Source organism: Chiloscyllium punctatum, chromosome 26, assembly GCF_047496795.1.
Source record: "Chiloscyllium punctatum isolate Juve2018m chromosome 26, sChiPun1.3, whole genome shotgun sequence".
Classification (NCBI taxonomy): Eukaryota; Metazoa; Chordata; class Chondrichthyes; order Orectolobiformes; family Hemiscylliidae; genus Chiloscyllium; species Chiloscyllium punctatum.
In genome coordinates, this window is record NC_092764.1 from 17,637,716 (window position 1) to 17,663,216 (window position 25,501).

Consider the following 25,501-nt stretch of genomic DNA (forward strand, 5'->3'; position numbering starts at 1 on the left):
TTGCAGGAGCTTGCTATGTGCAAATCACCTGCCAAGCTTTCTGCATTGTAACAATGACTACTCCCTTCGGGTCCATTACCTCAGCAGTTTCTCAACCTCAGCAGTTTCTCAACCTCGACCCTTCCCCTCGCCTTAGGCGTGAAGAGTCTCTGGTTAAACCATCACGAGCCATCTCTCTGTAACGTGACAGCAGCCGTATAGTTTGGTAAAGAGTATGGCAACTTTACCTTTGTTTTAATTTGAAAAGTGATATTATCACTCAACTATTAACTGGCGGTTAGTTAGCTTTCGATGGACAGCTGTTTTGTAATGCAAACTGATTCCGATAGCGCAGGATGTCCGTTCAATGTGAAGGGCACACTTTCTTAACCTTGACCCTCACCTGAGACACTGTGACCTTCAGTGTCTTTCTAAGGAGAGAGCCCCATGGTCCTCCAGGACAGCAGTGACTTTACCTTCTTATTACTTCAGAGACCCAGGTACTGTTTTGGGGACAGTACCACATAGTGAAATTTGAATTCGATTTAAAATCAGGAATTAAAAGTCTAATGGTGACCATGAATTAGTTTTGATTGTCAGGAAAAACCTATGGGGGAAGGAAGCTACCATGCTAGCCTGGCTTACATATTACTCCAGATTCACAGGCATCTTGTTGATTGCACATAGGGCAGTTGGCAATGTATGATGGCCTTGACACCAATATTTCATATCACTAATTTTTAAGAAACTTCATTGCATGTAAAGTGCATCAAGATGTTTGATCATGCAAAGTATTACATGAATGCAATTCCTCCCTCCTTCAGAGATAAGGACTTCCAATCCCTAATTTGGAACCCCAGTGTCCAGGTATGTGGAGGCTATTGAATTAGCGTTGGGGAATGCAGGGTTACAGGGATGGGTCTGGGTGGGATGGTTCTTTGCAGGGTCAGTGTGGACTCAATGGGGCGAATGGCCTGTTTCCACACTAGAGATTGTTTTTTTTTTTTTTACCTCAACATAGTTTCTGGCCAGTACTAAAACTTGCCCAGTCTACAGGCTTATCATTCTTGGAAAAATTCTCTTTTCATCTAATATCTTCTGTATCAGGCAGGAGTTTCTCATTAGTAGTGTACTCTTTTTTTGAGGATAACAAATTATTTTGTTCTGGACCCTCCTACTTGAGAAAACAGTTTTGCTGTCTACCCTGTCAATCCTTATACACAACTCTTTTAAAACACCCCTTCATCTGCATCTAGAATGGGGATACAAGCCTGGTTTATTCAACTTACCCTCAAATTAAAACCCACTTAGCTCAAGAATAGCTGGATTTTCAACCTTCAAGGCTGATATATCCCTCCTGATGTAGTGTCCAGAACTAAATACACTGTATCAAATGGAATCTTGCCAAAGCTTTCATAACAATTCACCACTCCCCTGTGTATTCTGGATCCCTCAAGTTAGAACGTCAGCTAACAGAGGAAGAGTGGGATCAATATAATGTATCTTTGAATAGGGTGCAGTGTGGGGTCTGGAGGTCCTGAAATGCTTGTCAGAGAATTGTATATGGGATTGTGACTGCTGGTAAAACTTAGAGGCAAATGAGAGGTTTTCTCTGAAATAAGTTGACACTTTTTATAAATGCTTAATTAACCAAGTGCATAACTTTTAATGTAAAACCACATCTTCCAGGAGTGCCTGACTTGGACTATACTTTCTCACTCCACCCCATCCCCATATACACTGCCCATTTCATCCTTTCAACTTTTAGATTAGATTACTTTCAGTGTGGTAACAGGCCCTTCGGCCCAACAAGTCCACACCGCCCCGCCGAAGCGCAAGTGTTGCTTCAACTTTCAAATTCTCACAACAAGCTTCAAGAAAGGAATCTTCAAAAATAAAATGTTGCTCTGACTCAATCCAACATGGTAGGGTGCCAGTTGTGAGTTGCGATGTTGTATGTCGTCTTAAACTCTTTTATTAGTACAAAGAGATGCCTATCCATACAAGAGGGAGTCCCTATAGTTTCTTATTTTGCAACGAATTTATGTACAAGGGCTGATGAGTGGCTGTTAGTGAAATAGAAATTGAACAATAAATAATTATTTTATAACTATGAAAAATAAGACTCGTAGAAAACATCCAGGGGTAAGTTTCTTGCTTTTGACTCTTTCAATTTAGTCCAATGTTTCATGTTGAATATTCCATGGTTCTGTGTTCCATGTTTTTTATCCAAAGGTGAATGATCTTTCTAGAAGAGAACAAGTGTGGTTATTGTTTATATCAACAGCTGTGACAATGTACTGCTACAGGACTTGATTATTTTCTTCGTATGTTTTAGATGTGTTGTATGCAAAAAATCTGCTGGTATGTGTTGACTTCAGATAACTCAACAGTAGTTCTAAAAAGAGGATAGAAATTCTCAAGTTACAAGTCAGCCAGCCTCACATTGCAAGCCAGAAGAGGCACCTGCTGAGTGGTGGTATTGCTAGACTATATATCGAGACACCCAGGTAATGTTCTGGGAACCGGGGTTCAAAGATAACCATTAAGCTGTTGTCGATTGTTATAAACCCTTCTGGTTCATGCAACATGGGGAAGGAAATCTGTACTTATCTAGTCTACATGTTACTCCAGGCCTATAGCAACATGTTGGTTTTTAACTACCCTGTGGGTAATTAGATGGGCAATAAATGCTGGCCATGGCCAGGAATGAATAAAACAGTCACTCCTCTGTTCTGTTGGGCTCCAATGTTCGGTTAATACCTTTTAAAATTTGCCTATTGTGTTGTTTTAAAACAAATCTCCTTTCTCAATAAGTTTATACAGGAGTCAAAAATGCCTACAGTGATTTTTATCATTTTAGCCAAACTAGTTGTGCATGTTCTCATCAGACACCCATCTCCATAAGACAACAATGTAGGTCAACTGTAATGGAATAGGCTAGGGCCTGGCCTCCAAATGAAATAATTATCCTGGGTCTCTGTTCTTGACTTGCTATTCAGTGATTTATTTGAAGTGTATACGGTGAGAACAGGATTGTGCACTAATATGATGGATACTCACTTCACACACACACGATGGAGCTGGGTGATCTTAGGTACAGAAGGCTTAATTAAATTATCCAGGGATGATTCAGCATGTTGTAGGGGAAGTGAAAGATGAGCGGTTTCATTTCAGAGGACAAATAAACTTTCATGCTGTAATTTAGCAGGAACTTTGGAGAAGTGGTGTAACTTCTATCCAAGGTGGTCAATTCCCTTAGTGAAAGGGAAATTATTTTGGTTATTGAATCTTATACCAGGTAAGTAGTTAGTTGAAGTATTTTGTTTGCTATTACAGTTCTCATCCGAAGCAAAAATTAAATCATGTGACACGAAACAATGCATTTTGGATATTATAATTTGAGACCTGTAGGTGCACTTGTATAACATTATGTAAGGTTCTGCCATACTAGATTCGTTTTACTTAAGTTATAGAAGCATTTATCACTAAGTGAATATAGCTATCCCAAATACATCTTTGTTTTCTAATCACCATAATGAATTATTATAACATTGTTAGTTCTAGATCGCTACTTCCGTTCCCTGTGACATCACAATAAACCTTCCAATCTGGGTGTGGCATCTGCAGAATGGTCTGTACCGAGGTAGTTTATCTCAGCCAAGGTAGCAGGAGAGGCACTCTGATCAATCCTGAAAACCACTAGCCCTAGTATTGGGGAAGGCAAAGAGGAGAAATCTTGATAAGACTATAAAAATTTATGTGATAGTATGGAGATTGGTATGGTAGTTCCAGATAACGGTGGTGGTCCTGGCTGTGGAATCACTGGGAGAATATCTCTTTCTGCAACATTCCTTTGTTTTATTCTGTTTGGATGTATATTAATTGGAGTACCGTGACTATAAGTAGATTTACTGAAGTTGACTTGCTTATAGTTCTTTGTGTGGTGTTTTGTTATTTTGGAGGGTTGTACTCTAATGCTGTGGCACTCCATTATTTTGGAGGCTGGAACACCGTTGATGGCCAGGTTCTGGTGGCCTTGCATCAAAGAATACTGCCAGCACCAATGATTCATGGTGCTCAGGAAGGGAATCCTTGTAAATCGCACAGGAGCAGAATTTTCAGCCTTTGGGATTTTGCTGACCTGTAACATTGCCATATTATAAGCATGGGCCCTAATGCACAAACTGTCTTTATAGTTATTGTGCTTCGACACTACACTCACAGTTTGTAGAGCTCGGTTGCCATTTTGTACGCCCAAACAAAATGTTCTCCCTGTTTTGAAACCTGAGACAAACGTTTCATCACCACTGGCCATTTTTACAGGCGGCAGCACACTGAAATGCTTTGTTGCTGGTGTCTGGTCAGGTTCTGTATTGATAATTTCACACTCTATTTCCTGAGGTGAGTTAACTTCAGTCTCTTTCTTGGTGTCTTGGACTTGAAGTTCTGGAGTCCGTTTAGTAGTTTGACTTTCTGAAACTGTGGAGCCGTACAGCTGCAACTTGGTTTGTGAAACAGGAGATGTTCGTTCTGTAGAGGAGTTGGTATTTCTCTCTGTGAAATTGGACACTATTGTACTGCTTGGTGATTTGGACGAAAGGCTAAAATGCTCAATATTTTGAAAGGCTTTCCTTTCTGGGATGGGCACCATTTCTGCACAGAACACACAGTGGCTTCCATTCCTGTCGTCCTTTCTTGATTTCTTTGACTTCTTATGAAGGAAGTAGGTGTTATCCCTTCTCCAGCCATGCACCTATAAAACAAGGAAACCTTTTTTAAAATTACACTGAAGTGATAAATGACTGGCCTTCAGAAAAATATTATTCTTCATATTTCATTTCATTTCATATCATAGACAAGAATGTCTGGTTGTCTAACCGTTATTCCAAGCAGCTATGTAATGAAATTGATGTCAAACTTACCAACTTACTTCTGAAACGAAATTCTGATTAAACCACAGAACTTAATTTTTTTTCCACTTTAATCTAATCAAGTGTTTAATGTCATACAACATTCCATGCTGTTTACCATACAGCATGGAAACACACCCTTTGGTCCAACCTGTCAGTGCCGAACATAATCCCAAACTAAACTAGTCCCACATACCTGCTTCTGGCTCATGTACTCCAAACCATTCCTATTCATGTACTTACCAATAAGGACAACTAATTAACAGAATAATGTCACATACCAGGGCATTAGCCTTGATCCTTAGCCTGAGCCAGCTAGACTTTATAAACAGGAAAATGCATTGAGTGAAAACAAAACTGATCGATTTTGAACTAGGATTTTTTTCCATTGGAGGGTCAGAGGCTGAGGAGTGGCCTTTATAGAAGTTTATAAAATTGTGAAAGGGATAGATGTGGTAAGTAGCTGAGGTCTTTTTCCTAGGGTGGGAGAGTCCAAAACTTCTGGCATAGGTTTAAGTTCAGGAGAAAGATTTAAAAGGGACCTGAAAGGCAACTTTTTCAGAGGTGGTGCGTGTATGGAATAAGCTGTCAGTGGAAGTGGTAGATGCAGGTACAATCACAACATTTTAAGAGACATTTTGACAGATACACGAAAGGAAAGGTTTAGAGGATATGGGCCAAATGCAGACAAAAGGGACTAGTTACATTTCGGATACCTGATCAGCATGGACGAGTTCGACTCATCTGTTATTGTTCTGTAAGACTGTGACTCGATGATGAATTCTACTATCTGCCATGGCAGTATTCGAACCCAGAACATAAGCCGAGTTTCTGTACTTATAATCTAGTGACAATACCACCAAGCCATTCCCTCCTCTTCACATAGCTAATTTCAGACCATAAGTGGGGAAAAAGCTAATCTCTCCTCCTGGTTCTTTTGCCAATAACTTTAAATGCAGCAGAAGCAAAATGCAAGTTTAATGGGATAAAGCTTCAATAAAAAGTCCATTTGAAAAATAGCCTTAAGACATTAAAACAATTACTCAGACCGCTATCTGTAAAAATGGGCATTTTTAAAATTAATCCTAATTTATCGTGTAATTCAGATATACAAGTTCTTAGCCAATAATTGTAGAAAAATGAACAACCCTGTGTAATTATCAAAAAATAATAAAAGGAATAAATTATATAAACATTTTACACTCACTGTGCCATTACAGCTAAAGATGCACTTGCATTTTGAAGAGAGACTCTATCTGTTAGGACTATACTCACTGAAGTTTAGAAAAATGAGGGAAGGGGGTATCTCCTAGGAACTTATAAACTTCGAACAGGACGAGACGGTAAATGCAGAAGAATGTTGCTGATGATTGAGGAGTGTAGAACCAGGTCTCATGATCCAAGAACATGGGTAGGCTATTTAGGAGTGAGATGAGGAAAAATGTCTTCATCCAGAGAAGCCTATGGAAGTTTCTCCCACAAAAAGCAGTTGAAGTCAAAACATTGCATAGAAGGAAATAGTTTTTAGGGTTAAAGGGATCAAAGGATTTGGAGGAAAGAAAAGGACATTTCGATGATCTTCTGTGATCGGAGAGGAAGCAATGCCCTAGTGGTATTATCACTAGATAATTAATCCAGAAACTCAACTAATGTTCTAAGGAGCTGGGTTCAAATCCTGCCAGGGTGGAATATGAATTCAATAAAGAATCTGGAATTAAGGCACTAATGATGACTATTGCTGACTGTTCAAAAAACCCATCCAGTTTGCTAATGTCCTTTTAGGGAAGGAAATTGTCATCCTTACCCACATTGCTTTAAGTTTGGAGTCACATGAAGGCCAGACCAGGTAAGGATGAAGGATATTAATGAGGCAGAATTCTGACAATCAGCAATGGTATCATAGTCATCAAAAGACTCTTGACTAGAATTATAAATCGGGAATCATCCTACTGTAGGAAGGATGTTGTTAATTTACACAGGGTACGGAAAAAAACTTGCTGGAAAAGCGCAGCAGGTCAGGCAGCATCCAAGGAGCAGGAGAATCGACGTTTCGGGTGTCAGCCCTTCCTGAAGAAGGGCTGATGCCCGAAACGTCGATTCCCCTGTTCCTTGGATGCTGCCTGACCTGCTGCGCTTTTCCAGCAACACATTTTCAGCTCTGATCTCCAGCATCTGCAGTCCTCACTTTCTCCTCCACAGAAAAAAACTTACAAGGATGTTGTTGAGTATGGAGGGTTTGAGTTAAGAGGACAGGGAAGGACTTTTTTCCCTGGAGTGTCAGAGGCCGAGAGGTCAAGTCTATAAAATAATGAAGAGCATAGGTGAAAAGCAAAGCCTAGAGGGCATAGGTTTAACTTGAAAACTCTGGTGCTGGAAAAACACAGAAGGTCAGATAGCATCCGAGGAGCAGGAGAATTGACATTTTGGGCATAAGGCCTTCATCATGAATGGGGAAAGGGGGCTGAGAGTTAAATAGGAGGGTGAGGGTGAAGAGAAGGTAGTTGGGAAGGTGATAGCTGGATGCAGATTGGGGTGATGGTGATAGATCGGAGGGGAGGATAGAGTGGATAGGTGGGAAGGAAGATGGACAGATTGGACAGTTCAAGAGTGGGGTGCTAAGCCAGAAGAGATGTTCTTCCTCCAGTCGTCAGGTAGCTAGGATTTGGCAGTGGAGGAGTCTCAGAACTTGTTTGTCCTTGGCAGAGTGGGAGGGAGTGTTGAAGTGGTCGGTCACAGGGCAGTGGGGTTGTTTGGCGCATGTGTCCTAGAGATGTTCCCTGAAACATTCTGCGAGTTGGCATCCTGCCTCCCCACTGTAGAGGAGAACACATTGAGAGAAATGAACACAGAAGGTGAGGTGTTTGGATGTGCAGGAAAATCTGCCAGATGTGAAAAGGTCCTTGGTGGCATAGGTTTAAGTGGTCCACATGTGAGTCCCACAGCAATGTGGTTAACTCTTGACTGTACCCTGGGCAATTAGGGATGGACAAAAACTGCAGGCATGGCCACAGTTGCCTACATCCCCGAGTGAATTTTAAAAAAGATGGTGAAGCACACTTGGGGAACTGAATGGCCTATTCCTGCTCCAATTTTCTGTTTTTATGTAAAATTGAAATATTTGACACAAGCTATAAATGCCAATATTTCTGACTTTCTTTGTACCAATGGCAGTGAACCCTTAAAATGCAAATGCACTGTAAATTATGGATCAAGTGCAGGTAAATAGGATTAGTCTAGAAATCAGAATGGTGTCTTACCTCCCTGGTGCCAGGATCGAGGATATCTTGGACAGAGTGTAGAATATTCTCAAAGGGGACAGGGACCAGCAGGAGGTGGTTGTACACGTTGGAACTAATGACATAGGAAGGGAAGAGATTTTGAAGGGAGAATATAGGAAGGAATTTAAAAAGGATGTCCTGGAGGGTAGTAATATCTGGATTACTCCCCATCCTACGACGTAGTGAGGTTGGAATAGGAGGATAGAGCAGATGAATGTGTGACTGAGGAGCTGATGCAGGGGAGAAGGGTTCACATTTTTGGATTATTGAAATCTTTTCTGTGGTAGAAGTGACCGGTATAAGGTTGGATTGCGCCTATACTGGCAGGGAGATTTTCTGGAGCTGCTCGGGAGGATTTAACTCATAAGGTGGGAAGTGGGACCCAAGGAGATAATGAGGAAAGAGATTAGTCTGAGGCTGGTCCAATGATTTTAATTTCCAAACATAGATTGGGACTGCCATAGTGTTAAGGGATTAGATGGAGAGGAATTTAAGCATGTACAAGAAAATTTTCAGATTCAGTATGTGGATGTACCTACCAGAGAAGGTGCAAAGCTTGACCTACTGTTGGGAAATAAGGCAGGGCTAGTGACTGAGGTGTCAGTGGGCGAGCACTTTGGGGCCAGCAATCATAATTTTGTTTGTTTTAAAATAGTAATGGAAAAGGATAGACCGGATCTAAGAGTTGAAGTTCTAAATTGGACGGTATTAGTACGAACTTTCAAATGTTGTTTGAGGAGGGCAGATGTTTGCAGGTCAAGGGAACTGGAAAATGGGAAGTCTTTAAAAATGAGATAATGAGAGGCCAGAAACAATGTTCCTGTTAGGGTAAAAGACAAGGCTGATAGGTGTACGGAATGCTGGATGGCTAGAGAAAATGAGGTTTCTGTCAAGAAGAAGAGGAAGCAGATGTCAGATCTGGACAGAAGACATCGGGTGAACTCTTCGAGTATAAAGGCAATAGGAGTACACTTGAGAGAAATCAGGAGGGCAAAAAGAGGACATGAAATAGCTTTGGCAAATAGAATTAAGGAGAATCCAAAGGGTTTTTACAAATACATTAAGGACAAAAGGGTAACTAGGGAGAGAATAGGGCCCCCTCAAAGATCAGCAAGGCGGCCTTTGTGTGGAGCCGCAGGAGATGGGGGAGATACTAAACGAGTATTTTGCATCATTATTTACTGTGGAAAAGGACATGGAAGTTAGAACGTGGGGAAATAGATGGTGACATCTTGAAAAATGTACATATTACAGAGGAGGAAGTGTTTGATGTCTTGAAATGGGTAAAAGTGGATAAATCCCCAGGACCTGATCAGGTGTACCCTCGAACTCTGTGGGAAGCTAGAGAAGTGTTTGCTGGGCCTCTTACTGAGATATTTGTATCATCAATAGTCATAGGTGAGATGCTGGAAGACTGGAGGTTGGCAAATGTGGTGCCACTGTTTAAGAAAGGTGGTAAGGACAAGCCAGGGAACTATAGACCGGTGAGCCTGACCTCAGTGGTGGGCAAGTTGTTGCAGGGAATCCTGAGGGACAGGATGTACATGTATTTGGAAAAGAAAGGACTGATTAGGGATAGTCAACATGGCTTTGTGCATGGGAAATCATGTCTCACAAACCTGATTGAGTTTTTTGAAGTAACAACAAAGAGCATTGATGAGGGTAGAGCGGTAGATGTGATCTATATGGACTTTATTGGCTAGAGCATTGAGTCTAGGAGTTGGGAGGTCATGTTGTGGCTGTACAGGACATTGGTTAGGCCAATTTTGGAATATTGTGTGCAATTCTGGTCTCTTCCTGACAGGAAGGATGTTGTGAAACTTTGAAATTGTTCAGAAAATATTTAGGATGTTGCCGCGGTTGGAGGGTTTGAACTATACGGAGAGGCTGAATAGGCTGGGGCTGTTTTCCCTGGAGCTAAGTGGTGACCTTACATAGGTTTGTAAAATAATGAGCTGCATGGATAAGGTAAGTAGACAAGGTCTTTTCCCTGGGATGGGAGGAGTACAGAGCTAGAGGGCATAGATTTAGGGTGAGAGGGGAAGGTTTTAAAAGGAACCTCTGAGGCAACTTATTCATGCAGAGAGTGGTGTGTGTGTGTGGAATGAGCTGCCAGAGGAAGTGGTGGAGGCTGATATAGTTACAACATTTAAAAGGTATCTGGTTGGGTATATGAATAGGAAGGGTTAGAAGGCCAAGTGCTCGTAATGGGATGAGATTAATTTAGGATATTCGGTCAGTATGGGCGAGTTGGACCAAAGGATCTGTTTCCATGCTGTGCATCTCTATGACTCTAGTTTCTCTGACCACAACAACATATTTTCTGCAATATTTGTTAAATAGAGGTTTTTTTTAATAAATGGAATATTTATAATACAGGTGAATACTATCACATAGTGAGAATATCACTGGGCTTGTAATTTGGAGGACCAGGCTTCTGTTCTTGGTATATGGGTTCAAACCTCATCACCTACAAAACCACCACAAATTATCACCTGGTGTCAAAATTCCATCTAGTTCATACTGCCTTTGTGTGATCCCAGATCCATTATAAAGTAACTGATTCATAACTGTTCTCTGACATGACCAACAAGCTTAGTTCACAGGAAATGAGGGATGAGCAACACATGCTTGCCCATCCAACACCACCCAAATTCAATGAGGGAATAAAGTTTAAAAATTATGTTCTTAAGCCAAATCTCTACAAAATATGCATCACAAGTATGCCTGTGGTAGACCCATGCATTACATTCTGTTGAGCAACAAAAGGAATTCTACTTACATATGCATTTTAATATCACGAGAGCTATTTCATTTTTATTAAAGCTTGAGTTTTGAGTTACCATTGCACTGTCTGTGAAGTTAAAACACTGCCTTGTGATGTTGATCACATTGCACACTATTTTACAACGCTTGGGAGTCAGAACATTTTTTTTGTAATATCATTTTTACATGAATCATTTCAAAGCTGATGGTGAAGTGGCATTGTAGAATGGTACTGCCACACAGTAGCCATTACAAGAGAAACCTTGCCTAAGACTGACTGCATTTGAAACATTAACGCTATAGTATGGAACTGAAACTGTGCTTTCATCCTAAGTACTCTTGCACTTTGCTCCTAACTAATCCCTCTTACTCTGTCAAAACCATGTTGTATATTCATAAGATGATATAAATTTGTTTGACAACATTAAATGTCATGATTTTGTTCTTATACATATCATGTAACATAATGTTTCACAAAAATTCAGAAGTACATTTTTTTTTGGTAGACATTTACTGAGCAAGCGTAGAAAAGGTTATGCAGCTGTGATTTTACTGAATGGCAAAACAGGCTTAATGGGCTGAAAGGCCTGTTCATGTTCCTATGTCCTGCTTTGTCATCAGTTGAATGACTATGAGAAATTGGAGAGACAGTCACTGCAGTAAAATTTATGTTCCTTTTCTGACTGACTCTCTTGACTGGCTAAGTGCAGCATAGGCAATTTATTAAGTATCAGTTTATACTCTTGCTGTGGACATGTTGCAATTATGGGGAATTGGATAAGCAAATGAAGAGGAAAAGACTTTGCTGGGCAATGGGTAAAGGACAGTGAAGTGGGACTAACAGAGTTTCTCTTGCAGGAACACTCCATTGATGGGGAGCTGAATGGTTGCCCCTCTGTACTGTAACCAGGTTTTCAAAAATATGTATAATGTTCCCACACAGGCTACATGTGAACTTGAGCCCTCTGGCCCCTCCACCAGAATGTTGTATGTTAAAAATGGACAAATTTTACAACTTACAGTAGCAAGCTTTTTAAAATGCTCTTTGTTCCATTAGCTTGGAACAGGTTAGACCTGAACAGCCAACTGGAGTTTCTTTTTTGTCTGGCTGTTACACCTGATGACGTGAACAGCTTACAGTGAAAGCACATCAACATTTGTACCCAATAATACATTTTGCAGTAAATGTGTCATGCACATCTTGCATAACATCTGACTTGCTGTGAGCAACATCATGAGGGATCTGAGAGTAATACTTAAAAATCTACTTCTGTATATGTGTGCCAATATTACACTATGTATGAAAAATGAACTTAAAATGCTGTTGCTGCTAAACCATACCTTTAAAAAAGTGGCATATTTTTCACAATTCCCTGATCATCTGTTCATTACGCTGAGTGACTCCAGCTCCATTTGCTTCAGTTATTACACTTTGTGACTACAAAGCACTTAAGTCAATACTTTGACAGACACCACTTTTAATTCCTCCCATCTTGATGTGTTCCCATTGTGGCTTTGGCTCATGTTCACAGATCACAGTGAAAATTCAGAACTTGAATATCACTGCAAAAATTAAAATGCTTTTGAAGCTTTTCGTCAGGACAAATGTAAGATGTAAAATTTCAAAGGGAATAATTTACATGGCATGAGAAAAATATGCTGTCAGTTGTTGTTTGCTTTGAAATTTGGTGTTCTTGCACCTACCCTAATGAGTTCAAGATGAAAAGCTTCAACAGCATGTCTTTCTTTCAGTAATACATTAAAAGCTGGTGCACCTTTACAATCAGGTACATGGAAATAATAACACTAAAGTAAGGACATTGTACTTCTGTTGGACAGTGCCTTGGTTAGACATCATCTGGAGTATTGAGGACAATAAGCCATAGCAGCAGAAACCCATCATTTGGGACCATCAAGTGTGCTCCGCCATTCAATGAGATCATGGCTGATCTGAAAATCAGCAACTCTACTTTCCTGCCTTTTACCCATAAATTGATTCCCTTACTGATGAAACATCTATCCTTCTCATCCTTAAGTGTACTCAATGACCCAACAGGCTCCAACAGTAAATAATTCTGTCAGTTAACTATTGTCTGAGAGAAAGATAATCATCCATCTTTATTTTAAATGGGCAGCCCCTTACTCTGAGATTATGCCTCTGGTCCTAAATTTTTCAACAAAGGCAAACAACTTCTTTGTATATAGAAAGGTTGATGCCTGAAACAGCAATTCTCCTGCTCCTCTGATGCTGTGCTGAATGTAGAGTCACAGTCACAAAGCATGGAAACAGACTCTTCAGTCCAATTCGTCTGCACAGACCAGGCATCCCAATCTGGCCTAGTGTCGTTTGCCAGCATTTGGCCCATATCCTTCTGAACTCTTCCTATTCATGTACCCATCCAAACGCCTTTTGAATGTTGTAACTGTATCTACCTCAACCACTTCCTCTGGCACCTCATTCCATGCATGAACCTCCCTCTGCATGTAAACATTAGCCTTCAGACCCTTTTAAAATCTTTCCTCCCTCACCTTAAGCCCAGATTTGGATGCCCCCATCCTAGGTAAAAAAACATTAGCTGTTCACCCTATCCATTGTCCCTCATGAACTTCTAAACCTTTATAATGTCATCCATCAGCCTTTGACGCTCCAGGGAAGAATATCTGACTATTCAGCCTCAATTCCTATACTCAATGTTCTGACCAATGAAGGGAGCCATTCGCCACCCTGTCTACTTGCGACTCCACTTTTAAGGAACAATGCACCTGTACCCTGTCTTTGTTCTGCAACATGTCCCAGAGCCCTACTACTAACCATATAAGTCCTGCCTGGGTTTGCCTTATCAAAAAGCAACACCTCACATTTATCTGAATTAAATTCCATCTGCCCACTGGCCCATTTGGTCCCATTGTACTCTTCTTCACTATCCACTGCACCATCTATTTTAGTGTCGTCTACAAACTTACTAATCATGCCTCCTATATTCACATTCAAAACATTTATATAAATGACTAAAAGCAGTAGACCCAGCACCAATCCTTGTGGCACACTGCTGGTCACAGGCCTCCAGTCCAAAAATCAACCCTTTCCCACTATCCTTTGTCTTTCCACGTGCCACGTTTTTGCCCATTCATGTAACCTGTCATAGAGTCATGAAGCTGCACAGCACGGAAACAGACTCTTTGGTCCAATTCGTCCGCGCCAACCACATAAATAAATTAGTCTCGTCTCATTTGCCAGTACTTGGCCAATATTCCTCTAAACCCTTTGTATTCTTATATCCATCCAGATGCCTTTTAAATGTTGTAATTGTACCAGCCTACACCATTTCTTCCGGCAGCTCATCCCATACACGCACCACCCTCTTTGTTAAAAGGTCACCCGTTAGGTCCCTTTTCAATGTTTCCCCTCGACCTTAAACCTATGCCCTCTAGTTTCAGACTCCGCCCTACCCCCTTGTGTCATTCACACTATTTGTCTTCCCACCTGTATTTGTGTAATCTGCAACTTGACAATTATGTATTCACTTCCATCATTCAACTCACTAATATATATTCTAAATGATTGTGGCCTTACAACTGATTCCTGTGGCACTCTACTATTACAAATTGCTATTCTGAAAATGCTCCCATTGTAATGTTAAAAGATTAAATGGGACCATCTCTCTGGATATTAATGTAATATTAAAGAGTTAAACTGCACTGACTGACTGTTCTGGAAGTGGGTGGGGACAACAGTTATGCAGGAATGCGAATGATTCCCACTCCATTTAGACAGTCATTTGCTAGTACTCCCCCTACTATTATCAAAATAACTATCATTTAATCTCTTCCATTCAGAAATACTTTCTAGCCATCCCCTGAAGCAAGGTACATCAAACCTACATTGTCTCAGGGAATCACTGAGTCAGAAGATCATCTGCATAATGATTCCCCAGGATTAGGGCATTTACATTTGCATCATCTCTGAGGATGATCTCATCCTACCATTGTACCTGGGGTAACGTGACTGTGAGGGAATGGCTGGGGTTTGTCTTGAGTGGCATGTGACTATGGGAGAGTGGCCAGAGGATCTGTAAGCATTCCAACTGACCTGTATAAAGGGGATGTATTTTCTTTGTTTGGGGTCTGTCTTCTAACTCGAAGAGTATCAGAGGGGTCACCTAGCTTGTACAAGCTTTATTAAACTTTAACTGTTTGCAGAAGTTGGCGTGTGAGAATTGCATCTCGTGTGTGAAACCTCGGGAAAAGAACCTAACACCATGATCCCAAACTCTTTCTTCTGTTTCGTTAACCAGTCATCTATTTGCTGATATACTACCTCCAATCCTTATAAATAGTCTTATGCTTATTCCGAATGCTTTTCAGAAATCCAAATAGATTTGCTTTCACTGAGCAGCACTGGAATGTACGAACGTAAGAAACAGGCAAGAGTAAGCCATTTAACCCTTTGAGCCCTCGCCATCATTTAATGAGATTGTGGTTGATCGTCCACTTCAAAGCCATTTGCTTGTACTATCCCCCGTATCCCTTTGTTTTTAATAGGTTGAAATCTGTCGATCTCAGACTTGAAACTATGCAAAGATTGAGCCTCTGGAGTAGAGTTCCACTAATTCAGCTTCTCTGAGTGAAGATATTCCTCTCCACTGTGGTCTTAAATGTCCTACCCCTTCTTTTGAGTTAGTAATACTGAGAATGGGGAGCTTGAAATGAATTTGATAACTTATCTGTAACAGGAGCTACCTGAATTCTGCAATTATCAAATTTTACTTAGGCTGAATAAAGTTTAATCTCTGCCACCAACGTGGCCAATGTTTCAATGTTTACCTAGCAGAGTTTATCAAAAGTTAATTGAAATTCAAATGTACTACAGTTTACATTATACAGCTTATTACAACACAATGATTGATTTACAACAGGCCTGATGATTATCCGGGTAAAAACAATGATTGCAGATGCTGAAAACCAAATACTGGATTAGTGGTGCTGGAAGAGCACAGCAGTTCAGGCAGCATCCAACTGATGATTATCTGGTCTTTTCCAGCCATAATTTATATTTGATTGTTTGAAGGACTGAAAGTTAAAGGGACCAAAGACTTCCAGTGCCTGTGGAAGAGCAGTCCAAGATCAGTTAATAAAGTAAGTAGAAAATAATAAGTAATGAGACCTAACAGTAGGCAATGTGGTCCATTGAGGTTATATGCTATTCAATATGATCAATATGGTTGAACCTCCACATCAATTTCCATTTTCCCTTCAATACCCAAGAATTGATTGATCCTATCCTCGGATATACAGATGGACTGAGTATCCACCAACTCCTCTGATAAAGTATCCCAAACATTCACAATTTTTCCTTGTCTCAGTCCTACATGATTGGCCCCTTATCTTGACAAAATGCTAGAAGTTCCAGTCAGGCGAAATTGTTACTTTGCATCTATCTTATCAAAAGAATTTAACATTTCTGAATGAAATTGCATACTATCTTTCCATTTTGATTCCAGCAGATGTTACTACTGGACCATTCAGATCCCAGACTGAAATCTGAATTGACAGATTGTTTGGTTTTAATGAGATGGTCATTCACTGAAACACAGGTTTGCAATTTCACAGGTTTGCCTTTAAAAACAAAAGAATTTTATTATGCAAGAATAAATAAAACTGAATAAACCAAACCAGTTACACATAACACAAATTTAAAGATTTCCAAACACATGATGAAATACCATCCTGTTAATCCCAAACACACTCTTTTACTGTACCTGCACTAGAGTTCTGAAAAAGAGTCTTAGGACCCAGAACGTTAACTGGGTTTCTCTCTCCACAGATACTGCCAGACCTGCTGAGTTACTCCAGCACTTTGTTTTTAATTTCAGGAAGAATTTCCCCCTCTTTCATATCTAAAGGTGGCTTTAATTCCCCATCTTAAAAATCTAATAGCTTTTTCCTGGAGCCTCCATATAACTGAATTAGACTTCCTCAGCTTCAAATTGCCTCTCAGGGTTTTAAACAAAAACCTCTGGTCTATAACATTCAAAATTAACTCCTTATACTGAGTAAAGTCTTTCTTAACAGTTCTGAAAGTCCCTCCCTTTTTCAAAAGTGACTGTTTTACACATCCAGCTTCAGCCAAGATGTGAGCAAATTGCCCCAAACTGAAACTAAAGAATTTTTGTTTTGAAAACTGAGCTATGGGTGTTTCCCCTATCTCCAAAGAAAATTGCAGAATTTTTGATCTGAAAGTTTAATATACTACACTGTTACCTTTGTTCATCAGTAAACTCTCCTAATATGAACAAATTACCAATAGCCTTCCATGACAATCTCCCTCAGACTCCTATTTTAAAAGAAATCATCATAGCTAAAGAAATTTCTAAAATAATCACAAAAACCCTTTCATGCACACTGAAAATTCACGTGCCATTTGTTCAAAATTCAGGAATACAAAATAAGTGCAGTATATAAGTGTACATTGCACCATGCTCTAAAACTCTGAAATATATAGGCCCAACCTACTCGATCTCATATTCATGTACAATGTCCCATAAAAATTAAAAATGGTATATCAAAGGAAATCAAGACTAATGTTAGCACTTTCACAGTGAAAATATAATCTACCTAAACAAATTTAACAGAAAATGCTGAAATAAAAGGTTTAACCACTTACTGCATCATCCCATCCATTGCTAACAATGGTCTGATCCATTTGCTTTTGGTCGTCATCATAAGTTTCCTCACTAAGTCTGATGAGAACATCTATGAGTTTCCTTTCAGACTCCCAGGAATGCATAAAATGGGTAGGACTTGCCACTTTATTGTCTCTATGGAGAGCATCGGAAAATGTTATTTTTTCACACTCGATCATGTCTTCATCCTGAGATTCCATTTTCCAAGTAAGGTTTCTGTCAGGTTATTTACCTGCCAAATGAAGTGAAGCATGCAGTTAATCGTCTTACTTCATTCAAGTTAAAGCAAAATCATTAAATATTAAATAAGACATTGTACTTACTATTTAATGACATTATTTCACATATAATTGATATTGTTTGTTCCGTTTAAAAGAAGATGCCTTCTCAAAAAGTGGCAAACCTTTGAGTTGCAATCATATAGAATAGTATGATGTAAACCACAAAGTTGTCCCATATCCATCAAAGAGGCAATATGGTTTCAAAACCAAATAGATACAAATATACTCTTTGTAAGTTCTGCCTGGCCAAATAATACATTATGCATGACATCCTATATCACGTTGTCTAGATATAACAATATATCATTTGACTTAGCATTGGTACTGCCACAGCATATCTGTTGATAGATTTGTATAACAATTACTGGATGAGAAAAGAAGTGACATTATCCATTTTGGTAAGAAGAATGTATGCTGAATATTTCTTAAATGTAAAGATGTTGGACAGTATCGGCATAAAAAGGAACCTAGGTGTCCTTGTTGATAAGTCATTGAGACTAACATGGAGGTGCAGCAAGTTGTTCGGAAGGCTAATGGAATGTGAGACTTTATTGCAAGAGGCGAAAGTGAGGACCGCAGATGCTGGAGATCAGAGTCTAGATTAGAGTGGTGCTGGAAAAGCACAGCAGGTCAGGCCTAATGAAGGACTTTTGCCCAAAACGTCGATTTTCCTGCTCCTCGGATGCTGCCTGACCTGCTGTGCTTTTCCAGCACCACTCTAATCTAGACTTTATTGCAAGAGAATTTAAGTACAGGAGTAGTGAAGTCTTGCTTCAATTGTACAGGAACTTCATTAACCTGTACCTGAAATTATGTATTGTTTTGGTGTCCTTTTCTGAGGAAAAATGTTATTGCCATTGAGGGACTGCAACAAAGATTCACCATACTCGTTGCTGAGATGGCAAGACTGTCCAATGAAGAAAGATTAAGCAAACTGGATCTGTTTCTCTAGAGTTTTGAAGAATGAGAGGTGATCCCATTAAGTCTACAAAATATTTAAAAGTGTGAAACAGGGTACATGCAGGTAAGATGTTTCTTCTAATTGAGTAATCTAGAACTGGGGGCACAATTTAAAATTAAGGGGATGACTCTTAGATCTGAGATGAGAGGAGACATCTTTACTCAGAGGAATGTGCACTTCTGGAGTTCTCCCCACAGCAAGCTGTGAAACTGACAGGTTTCTGACTACCAATAATTGTGTAGGATTTTGAGAATGGAGTGGGTTAAAGGCATAGCAGTGATTGATCAGCCATGATTGACAAGCTGAATGGCCTACTCCTGTTACTATGATCCTAAAGATCAAGATCTATCTAGTTCTCTCTACATATGAGCAAGAAAGAGGATGGAAATAAGAGAACAATTAAAAATAACTGTCTATTGTGTCTACTGGCTTCCTGAACCATCAGTTAAGTTATTCTACCAATCACATTAAGGTAAGTGGATATAAGTCATTGAAGGTATAGTGGACCATGTTAAAGGAGCAGACAGAGGAAGGATGCTACATCACAAATACAGATACAGGCATCATCACCAGTGATATGGAGTATGGCCATTTGTTGAGACAATATCTGATTAGAGAGATCTAACAAGGAGTTTTAAAGGAAGATCGATACTAAACTGAGAAGAAATTTAGAGATGAGGAAGGAGCTTGAAAGGGCAGTGTAATTTGAGCAGGTCATCTCCTCATGACTTTTAATGGCATTACCATTATTGAATTGTCCCAAGTATCAACCTGGGGGTTATGACTGAGCAGAAACTGAACTCGATCAGTGCTTTAAATACCATGGCTACAACAGCATGTCTGAGGCTAGGAATTCTGCAGCGAGTAGCTCATCTGCTGTCCCTTCAATGCTTGACCACCACTTACAAGGCACGTGTCAGGAATACAATGTAATAACTCCACACGCCTTAATGGATACAGCTCCACCAACACACAAGAAGCTTGACACCATCCAGGACAAAGTAGCCTACTTGATATATACCCTATTTTCAACATTTATGCCTTTCATCACCAATGCACAGTGACAGCAGTATGTATCATTTACAAGATGCACGTAACTAACCTAATGAGTTCACATCCCACACTTCAATTTTTGGGATTTAAATTCAATGAATAAGTTCTGGAATTGAAACCATTGATGTAATAAAAGCTACCTGGTTCATTAACACCCTTTAGGATTCCAGAACAACAGAAATGTGTTTGATTTTAGGAAGGCTCTTAGTTCAAGGAAAATTAAGGATGCAAGGAAAGTATGGTGGAATGTTTGCTGAAAAGAGTAAAGCAGTCATCTGTCTCTTTTGAGAATAGCCCCATGATCTGGTAAGACTCAAGCTGTTGCACCTGCCCAGAACCTGCTGGAACACGAGCCCGCAGCCCATCTGGGTGTTCGGATAAGTACAGGCCACCCAGGTATAATGGCAGAACCAATCCTGGGAAAAGGATCACACCTCTTGCCAGGAAGGCTTGAAGAAGGCCCTGTAATGAGGCAACACTGAACTTTGAGGACAGTTTCTATTCAGTCTGAGACATTCCAGGGGCTTGTACTGAGTTGAGGGTTGCCAGATGACCGTTGGAACACCTTTCCACATTCAAAGTAGTGTCCCACCCATCCGGTAGGATTCGCCATCAACATTCTGTGATTTTGCAAGAAAGCTCATGTTGACCCCAAGGGGAAGTGATGATCTTTAACGCGACTGTTGCCATACTTAGACTCCATAATGGAAGATGCCATCCAATCAGCTGGTAGCTCTGTTTGAATCCCTCCTGAATTTTGTTCCTACATTCATTCTATTACACAAAGGCATAATCCACCACTTTGTGATTTCTGCTTTACTTTCAACCACTCATTAACTTATGCTAAATGCCAACACCAACCTTTATTCACATGTTTTACACAATAGCCCTATTAAAGTGGCTCAGTAGTGAACACTACTGCCTCACAGCGCCAGGGACCTGGGTGCGATTCCAGCCTTGGGCGATTGTCTATATGAAGTTTGCATATTCTCCTTGTATCTGCGTGGGCTTCCTCCATGACTCCTTTGTTAGGTCCATGCCCTCCACCAACCCAACCTCCATTTGCAGCACCTTCCACTGCCACCACAAGAAGTGCAAAACCTACGCCCAAAACTCCTGCCTTACCTCCGTCCAAGACCCCAAAGGATCCTTCCACATCCAACAGAGATTTACCTGTACTTCCATACACATCATCTACTGTGTCCGTTGCTAAGTGGTCTCCTCTACATTGGGGAGACAGAACACCAACTTGTGGAACGTTTCAGAGAACATCTTTGGGACACGTGCACTAACCAACCCTACCGTCCTGTGGTTGAATACTTTAACTCCCCCTCCCACTCTGCTAAGTACATACAAGTTGTCAGCCTCCTCCACCGCCAAACTCTGGAGGAAGAATGCCTCATCTTCTGCCTTGTGATCCTCCAACCACATGGGATCAATGTAGATTTCACCAGTTTCCTCAGTTCCCATCTCCCCCACCATATCCTAGATCCAACCTTCCAACTCACACTGTCCAACCTGTCCCTTTTCCTTCCCACCTATTCACTCCACCCTCCTCTCCGACATATCACCTTCACCCCTACCTTCATCTACCTATTGCATTCCTAGCTACCTTTTCCTCAGTCTCACCCTCTCCCATTTATCTCTCAGCCCCCTTGGGCCACAAGCCTCATTCCGGATGAATGGCTTACGCTTGAAACGTCAATTCTCCTGCACCTCGGATGCTGCCTGACCAGCTGTGCTTTTCCAGCTCCACACTCTTCGACTCTGATCTCCAGCATCTGCAGTCCTCACTTTCTCCTTTCCTCCCACAATCCAAAGATGTGCAGGTTGGGTGAATTGGCCACACTAAATTGGCTATGGTGTTCAGGGATGTGTAGGTTACGTCCATTAGTCAGGCGTAAATATAGGATAATAGGGTAGGGGAATGGGTCTGGGTTAGTTACTCTTCGGAGGGTGTGTGTGGACTTGTTAGGCCAAAGGGCCTGTTTCCACACTGTTGGGATTCTATAATCCTATGAACGGGCCTGGGTCTATTCCCCGGGACAGGACAGTCAGGAGGAGAAGGAGCCAGCATGTACTCCTGGGGCAGCTCGGCCACCCCGCATTATTTTGTTTTTACCTTTTTGCTGATAATGAGCCAGGGAAGACAGATGATGTCAGGGACTATGACTGAGTAAAAGTGTTACAACCTGACAGAACCTTGTGGGCCAAAAGCATAAGTTGCTGGAGAAACTCAGTGGGTCTGACAGTACCTGTGGGAGGGAAGTCAAAGTTGACCCCCTTCTTGAGAACTGTTGGGGGGGAGGGATTGTAATCGACGTGATAAGGAAGGGTAAGAGCCCTGTTAACTCCATGCCCCACCACACTAACAGTGAGCCTGACTTGCCTGTTCAGTTCATGTATTGTTCCACCCACATGCTTCAAGTGATGAATGATCATTGATTCGCAAACAAGAGGTTGTGCTGAGGCTGGCAGCGAGCTCATTGTGTGCTCTCCCTCAAGCCTGGGGGGGTGAGGGGGGGTGAGCGTGGGTTACAGAGAGAGAGGATTGAAGAGACCATGAAGGAGCTGGATGAGAGTGGTTACCATGGCAGCCACTGTGCGGCCAGCCGCTGTGACGCGGACCGGACGTGACGACACGCGAAGCCGCCCGTTCCCTCGGAGCGGCCGGAAGTGACGGCGGGGGATCGGCCGGTGGCGCACGATTCGAGAAGGTTCCAGGCGGAGTAGGCCTCAGCCTCGGGCGTGGAGTGAAGCCGTACCTGCAGGGGAGGCGCCGCGGGAGGGAAAGAAAAACAAAAACACACACACACGCGGGACGGCAGTCTTCCCCTCCCTCCGAGGGAAATGTTCAGGCCGAATTTCCGACCGTCCCGGGCCGGGTTCCGCAGCCCGCCGCCAGGCCCAGGCCCAGGCCCGGGCTCGGGTGTGGGCCCGTTCCCCGGGACGGGACAGTCCGGAGGAGGCGGCGGAGGCAGCAGCATGTACTCCTGGGGCAGCTCGGCCACCCCGCCCTACGGTGGCTGGCAGCCCCCTCGTGGGGTTTATAACAAATCGCCGCAGCAGCAGCAGCAGCAAGGCCCGGGCTCGGGGTCTTTCCAACACCGTTACCAGAGCCCGTCTCCCGGACAGCAGCAGCAGCAGGGTTTCAGCGGCGGAAGCAGCAGCCCCAGGCACCGGGGCCGATACTCCTCTCCCCCTTACCTTCACCATCCGCAGCAGCACACACTGTCTCCGGGGCCTCAGACACACTCCCCCAGCCCGCACCATCGCAAATACCAGGCTTCGCCCAGGACGTCCACCCCGTTCAGCGGCGGCGGGGGCAGGTCCCCGGCGCCGGTGGAACAGTACTACAAAGCCTCTATGCTGCAGGACCCCTGGGCTGACCTGGAGCCAGTCCTTGTCTCTGACATTCACCAGCAGTACAGCAACCTGCAGACCCCCAGCTCTGGCAAAGGACGGAGATATTTCTCTTAGCAGCAAAAAAAAAGACTCTTGCATTAACCATCCTTTTCTCACGTGTGTGTGTGTGTGAGTATATGTCTGTGTGTATCTACCAAAGGTAGAGTAACTCCCTCAACCGGCCAACATGGATCGAGAGCTATTCTGGTTCCCTCTAGCATTGCATTCCACAGACTTTTTTTTAAACAAAACAGGATTTTGATTACAATTTTTTTGCAGAATCAACTTTTTAAAAAATAAGTCCTATTTTTTTACCCAGGCACCTTTTTTTCTTCCTTTTTTGGCAACGCCAGGGTCTCGTTGGATGTTACCCGGAGAGTATTAACTATTTCAGAATTGGGAAGTGCCTGCTCAGAAGAACTGTTGAAATGTTCTTTAAAATCACCAGCTAGTAAACAATGACTAATTGTTTTACAGGTGTCCACTACTCCTATGCATTAATGAACAGGTTAGACAGCATGTGATCTGATTTTTACTGTAAGCCATTGAATTGGTCATTTTTAAAATTTTTGTCAACTTTTTTAATTGATTGAAATGCCAATGTTTAATTTTGTATAATCCATGTTTCTAGCATATATGCGTGTGAATGTTAGGATAAATGAAAATGATTCAGGTCTGGTTCAATAATGTCATGGCAATTCTTGGGTTACGTGCAGTAAAAGTGTACAGTTTTCAGTTTTTGATTTCAATTTTTTTCAGATGAGTCAAGAAGAACAATTTGAGGAAATGTGAATTCAATTTGCAAACTTAAGTTGTGGGCATTGTGGGAGTTTAATGGATTGTTCTGTAATTACTGTTAGCATACAAACCTACCAGTATATAAGAGATTTTTATTGTAGGGTGGATGGAAAGACAGATTTCTCAGTGGCTGATGGCTTCCAATTGTTTCTTGCCTTGGTATTTATCATAAAAATAAAAATTTCCTGATTTTTAAAAAAATCTTGAGATTATAGAAAAGGGCCGCTTATTGTTTTCTTAAGTTCTCATTTGAGTGAAAGTGCATACTTTTAATTCTACTTACAATCAGTCAGCATTTTATCAATCATCTTCCTAGATCTTGAAGAAACAAGTGTGCTTCCATTCCATAAGTGCTGAAAGTTGTAGCTACCTGGCTCAGGTGGTCATACTTATATAAAACTAGACATTGAGTTTTGGCAGATTGGGTTCTGCAGCTAAGCCCAGTGGTTCGTTCACCTGGTCTGCATATATGCATTTTCCGACATGGTTGGGGGGTGATAGTGGCAACGTAAACACCATTGACCCCCCAGGACCAGAGCATTTGTGCAAATAGTGCCTGCACTGCACCATGTGGAAAATGATGGAATAAAACTTCAGATTCTGATCTTTTGTGGCTCATTATAATATTAAAGAGGAAAAAGTGGGGACAGCAGATGCTGGAGATCAGAGTCGAGAGTGTGGTGCTGGAAAAGCACAGCAGGTCAGGCAGCATTCTAGGAGCAGGACAATCAATGTTTCGGACATAAGATTCCTGATGAAGGGCTTATGCCGGAAACGTCGATTTTCCTGCTTCTCGGATGCCACCTGACCTGTTGTGCTTTTCCAGTGCTACATTATAACATTAAATAGGATATAAGCTGACAGAATATGTACATTTTTTGCCTTAATACATTTTAAATGTACATTGAAGAGCACTTCTGTGTACATTGGAGGATAATGAAGTATAGAGAAATAAAAGCTTATTTAAATTATGCAGGCAGTCTTTCCAGTGCCAGAATGTCTCCGCACAGTAATGCGTGTGACTTGGGATGTACACTCTTTTAATGTGGTTCAAATTTCAGTCTTACAGCACAATTACATTAGCCCTTCCAATGCTGTATGGTAATACTCTGCATTGCTATCCTAATCAAACAGCTCTATGACTTGCAGGAATTTTGATAATATTACAAAAACAATATGATAACTGCATGTTTCCTGTCTTATTGCACTCCTGTCACATTCAGATATGTTTATATTTTTACAACTCCCCTAAACTTGAATATCTACAGCATTTAGTGGATGTTTGCACTGGGTATAGTTTTTTTAAAAAATGGATTTGTCTCCACAGAGGCTGAACATTAATGTTTTAACTGGTGTTGTGTTCTTGCCCATGTTTTCGTGTTGT

The 25,501-nt window shown here is 41.4% G+C and overlaps 2 protein-coding genes across 5 annotated transcripts; one reads left to right on the plus strand and one right to left on the minus strand.

Moving 5' to 3' along the window:
• Nucleotides 1–276: 276 nt before the first annotated feature.
• c26h16orf46 (chromosome 26 C16orf46 homolog) lies at nucleotides 277–22,549 on the minus strand. Of its 4 annotated transcripts, none has more exons than XM_072595882.1 (4): nucleotides 22,304–22,439; nucleotides 17,601–17,851; nucleotides 4,205–4,735; nucleotides 277–2,223 (listed from the first exon to the last, which is right to left on the minus strand). In XM_072595882.1, the coding sequence occupies exons 2-4, from the start codon at nucleotides 17,817–17,819 to the stop codon at nucleotides 2,167–2,169; spliced, it is 807 nt and encodes a 268-aa protein (XP_072451983.1). In that variant the 5' UTR covers nucleotides 17,820–17,851; nucleotides 22,304–22,439; the 3' UTR covers nucleotides 277–2,166. The 4 variants fall into 4 exon arrangements, with proteins under 4 accessions (XP_072451983.1, XP_072451984.1, XP_072451982.1 ...); XM_072595883.1 differs by having other exon boundaries at nucleotides 277–3,236; XM_072595881.1 differs by lacking the exon at nucleotides 22,304–22,439 and adding an exon at nucleotides 22,504–22,549 and having other exon boundaries at nucleotides 277–4,735.
• A 215-nt stretch (nucleotides 22,550–22,764) lies between these two features.
• Nucleotides 22,765–24,318, plus strand: mplkip (M-phase specific PLK1 interacting protein). The gene has a single exon (XM_072595884.1). It carries the CDS (start codon nucleotides 22,765–22,767, stop codon nucleotides 23,392–23,394), a length of 630 nt encoding a protein of 209 aa, XP_072451985.1. The 3' UTR covers nucleotides 23,395–24,318.
• Nucleotides 24,319–25,501: the final 1,183 nt, after the last annotated feature.

Bases quoted from the DNA above. Each gene is read 5' to 3' on its own strand.
- mplkip (XM_072595884.1), top strand. From the start codon at position 22,765: ATGTTCAGGCCGAATTTCCGACCGTCCCGGGCCGGGTTCCGCAGCCCG.
- c26h16orf46 (XM_072595881.1), bottom strand. From the start codon at position 17,819: ATGGAATCTCAGGATGAAGACATGATCGAGTGTGAAAAAATAACATTT. The intron at 4,736-17,600 runs GTAAGTGGTTAA...CTTGTTTTATAG, and splicing joins GCAATGGATGGGATGATGCA to GTGCATGGCTGGAGAAGGGA.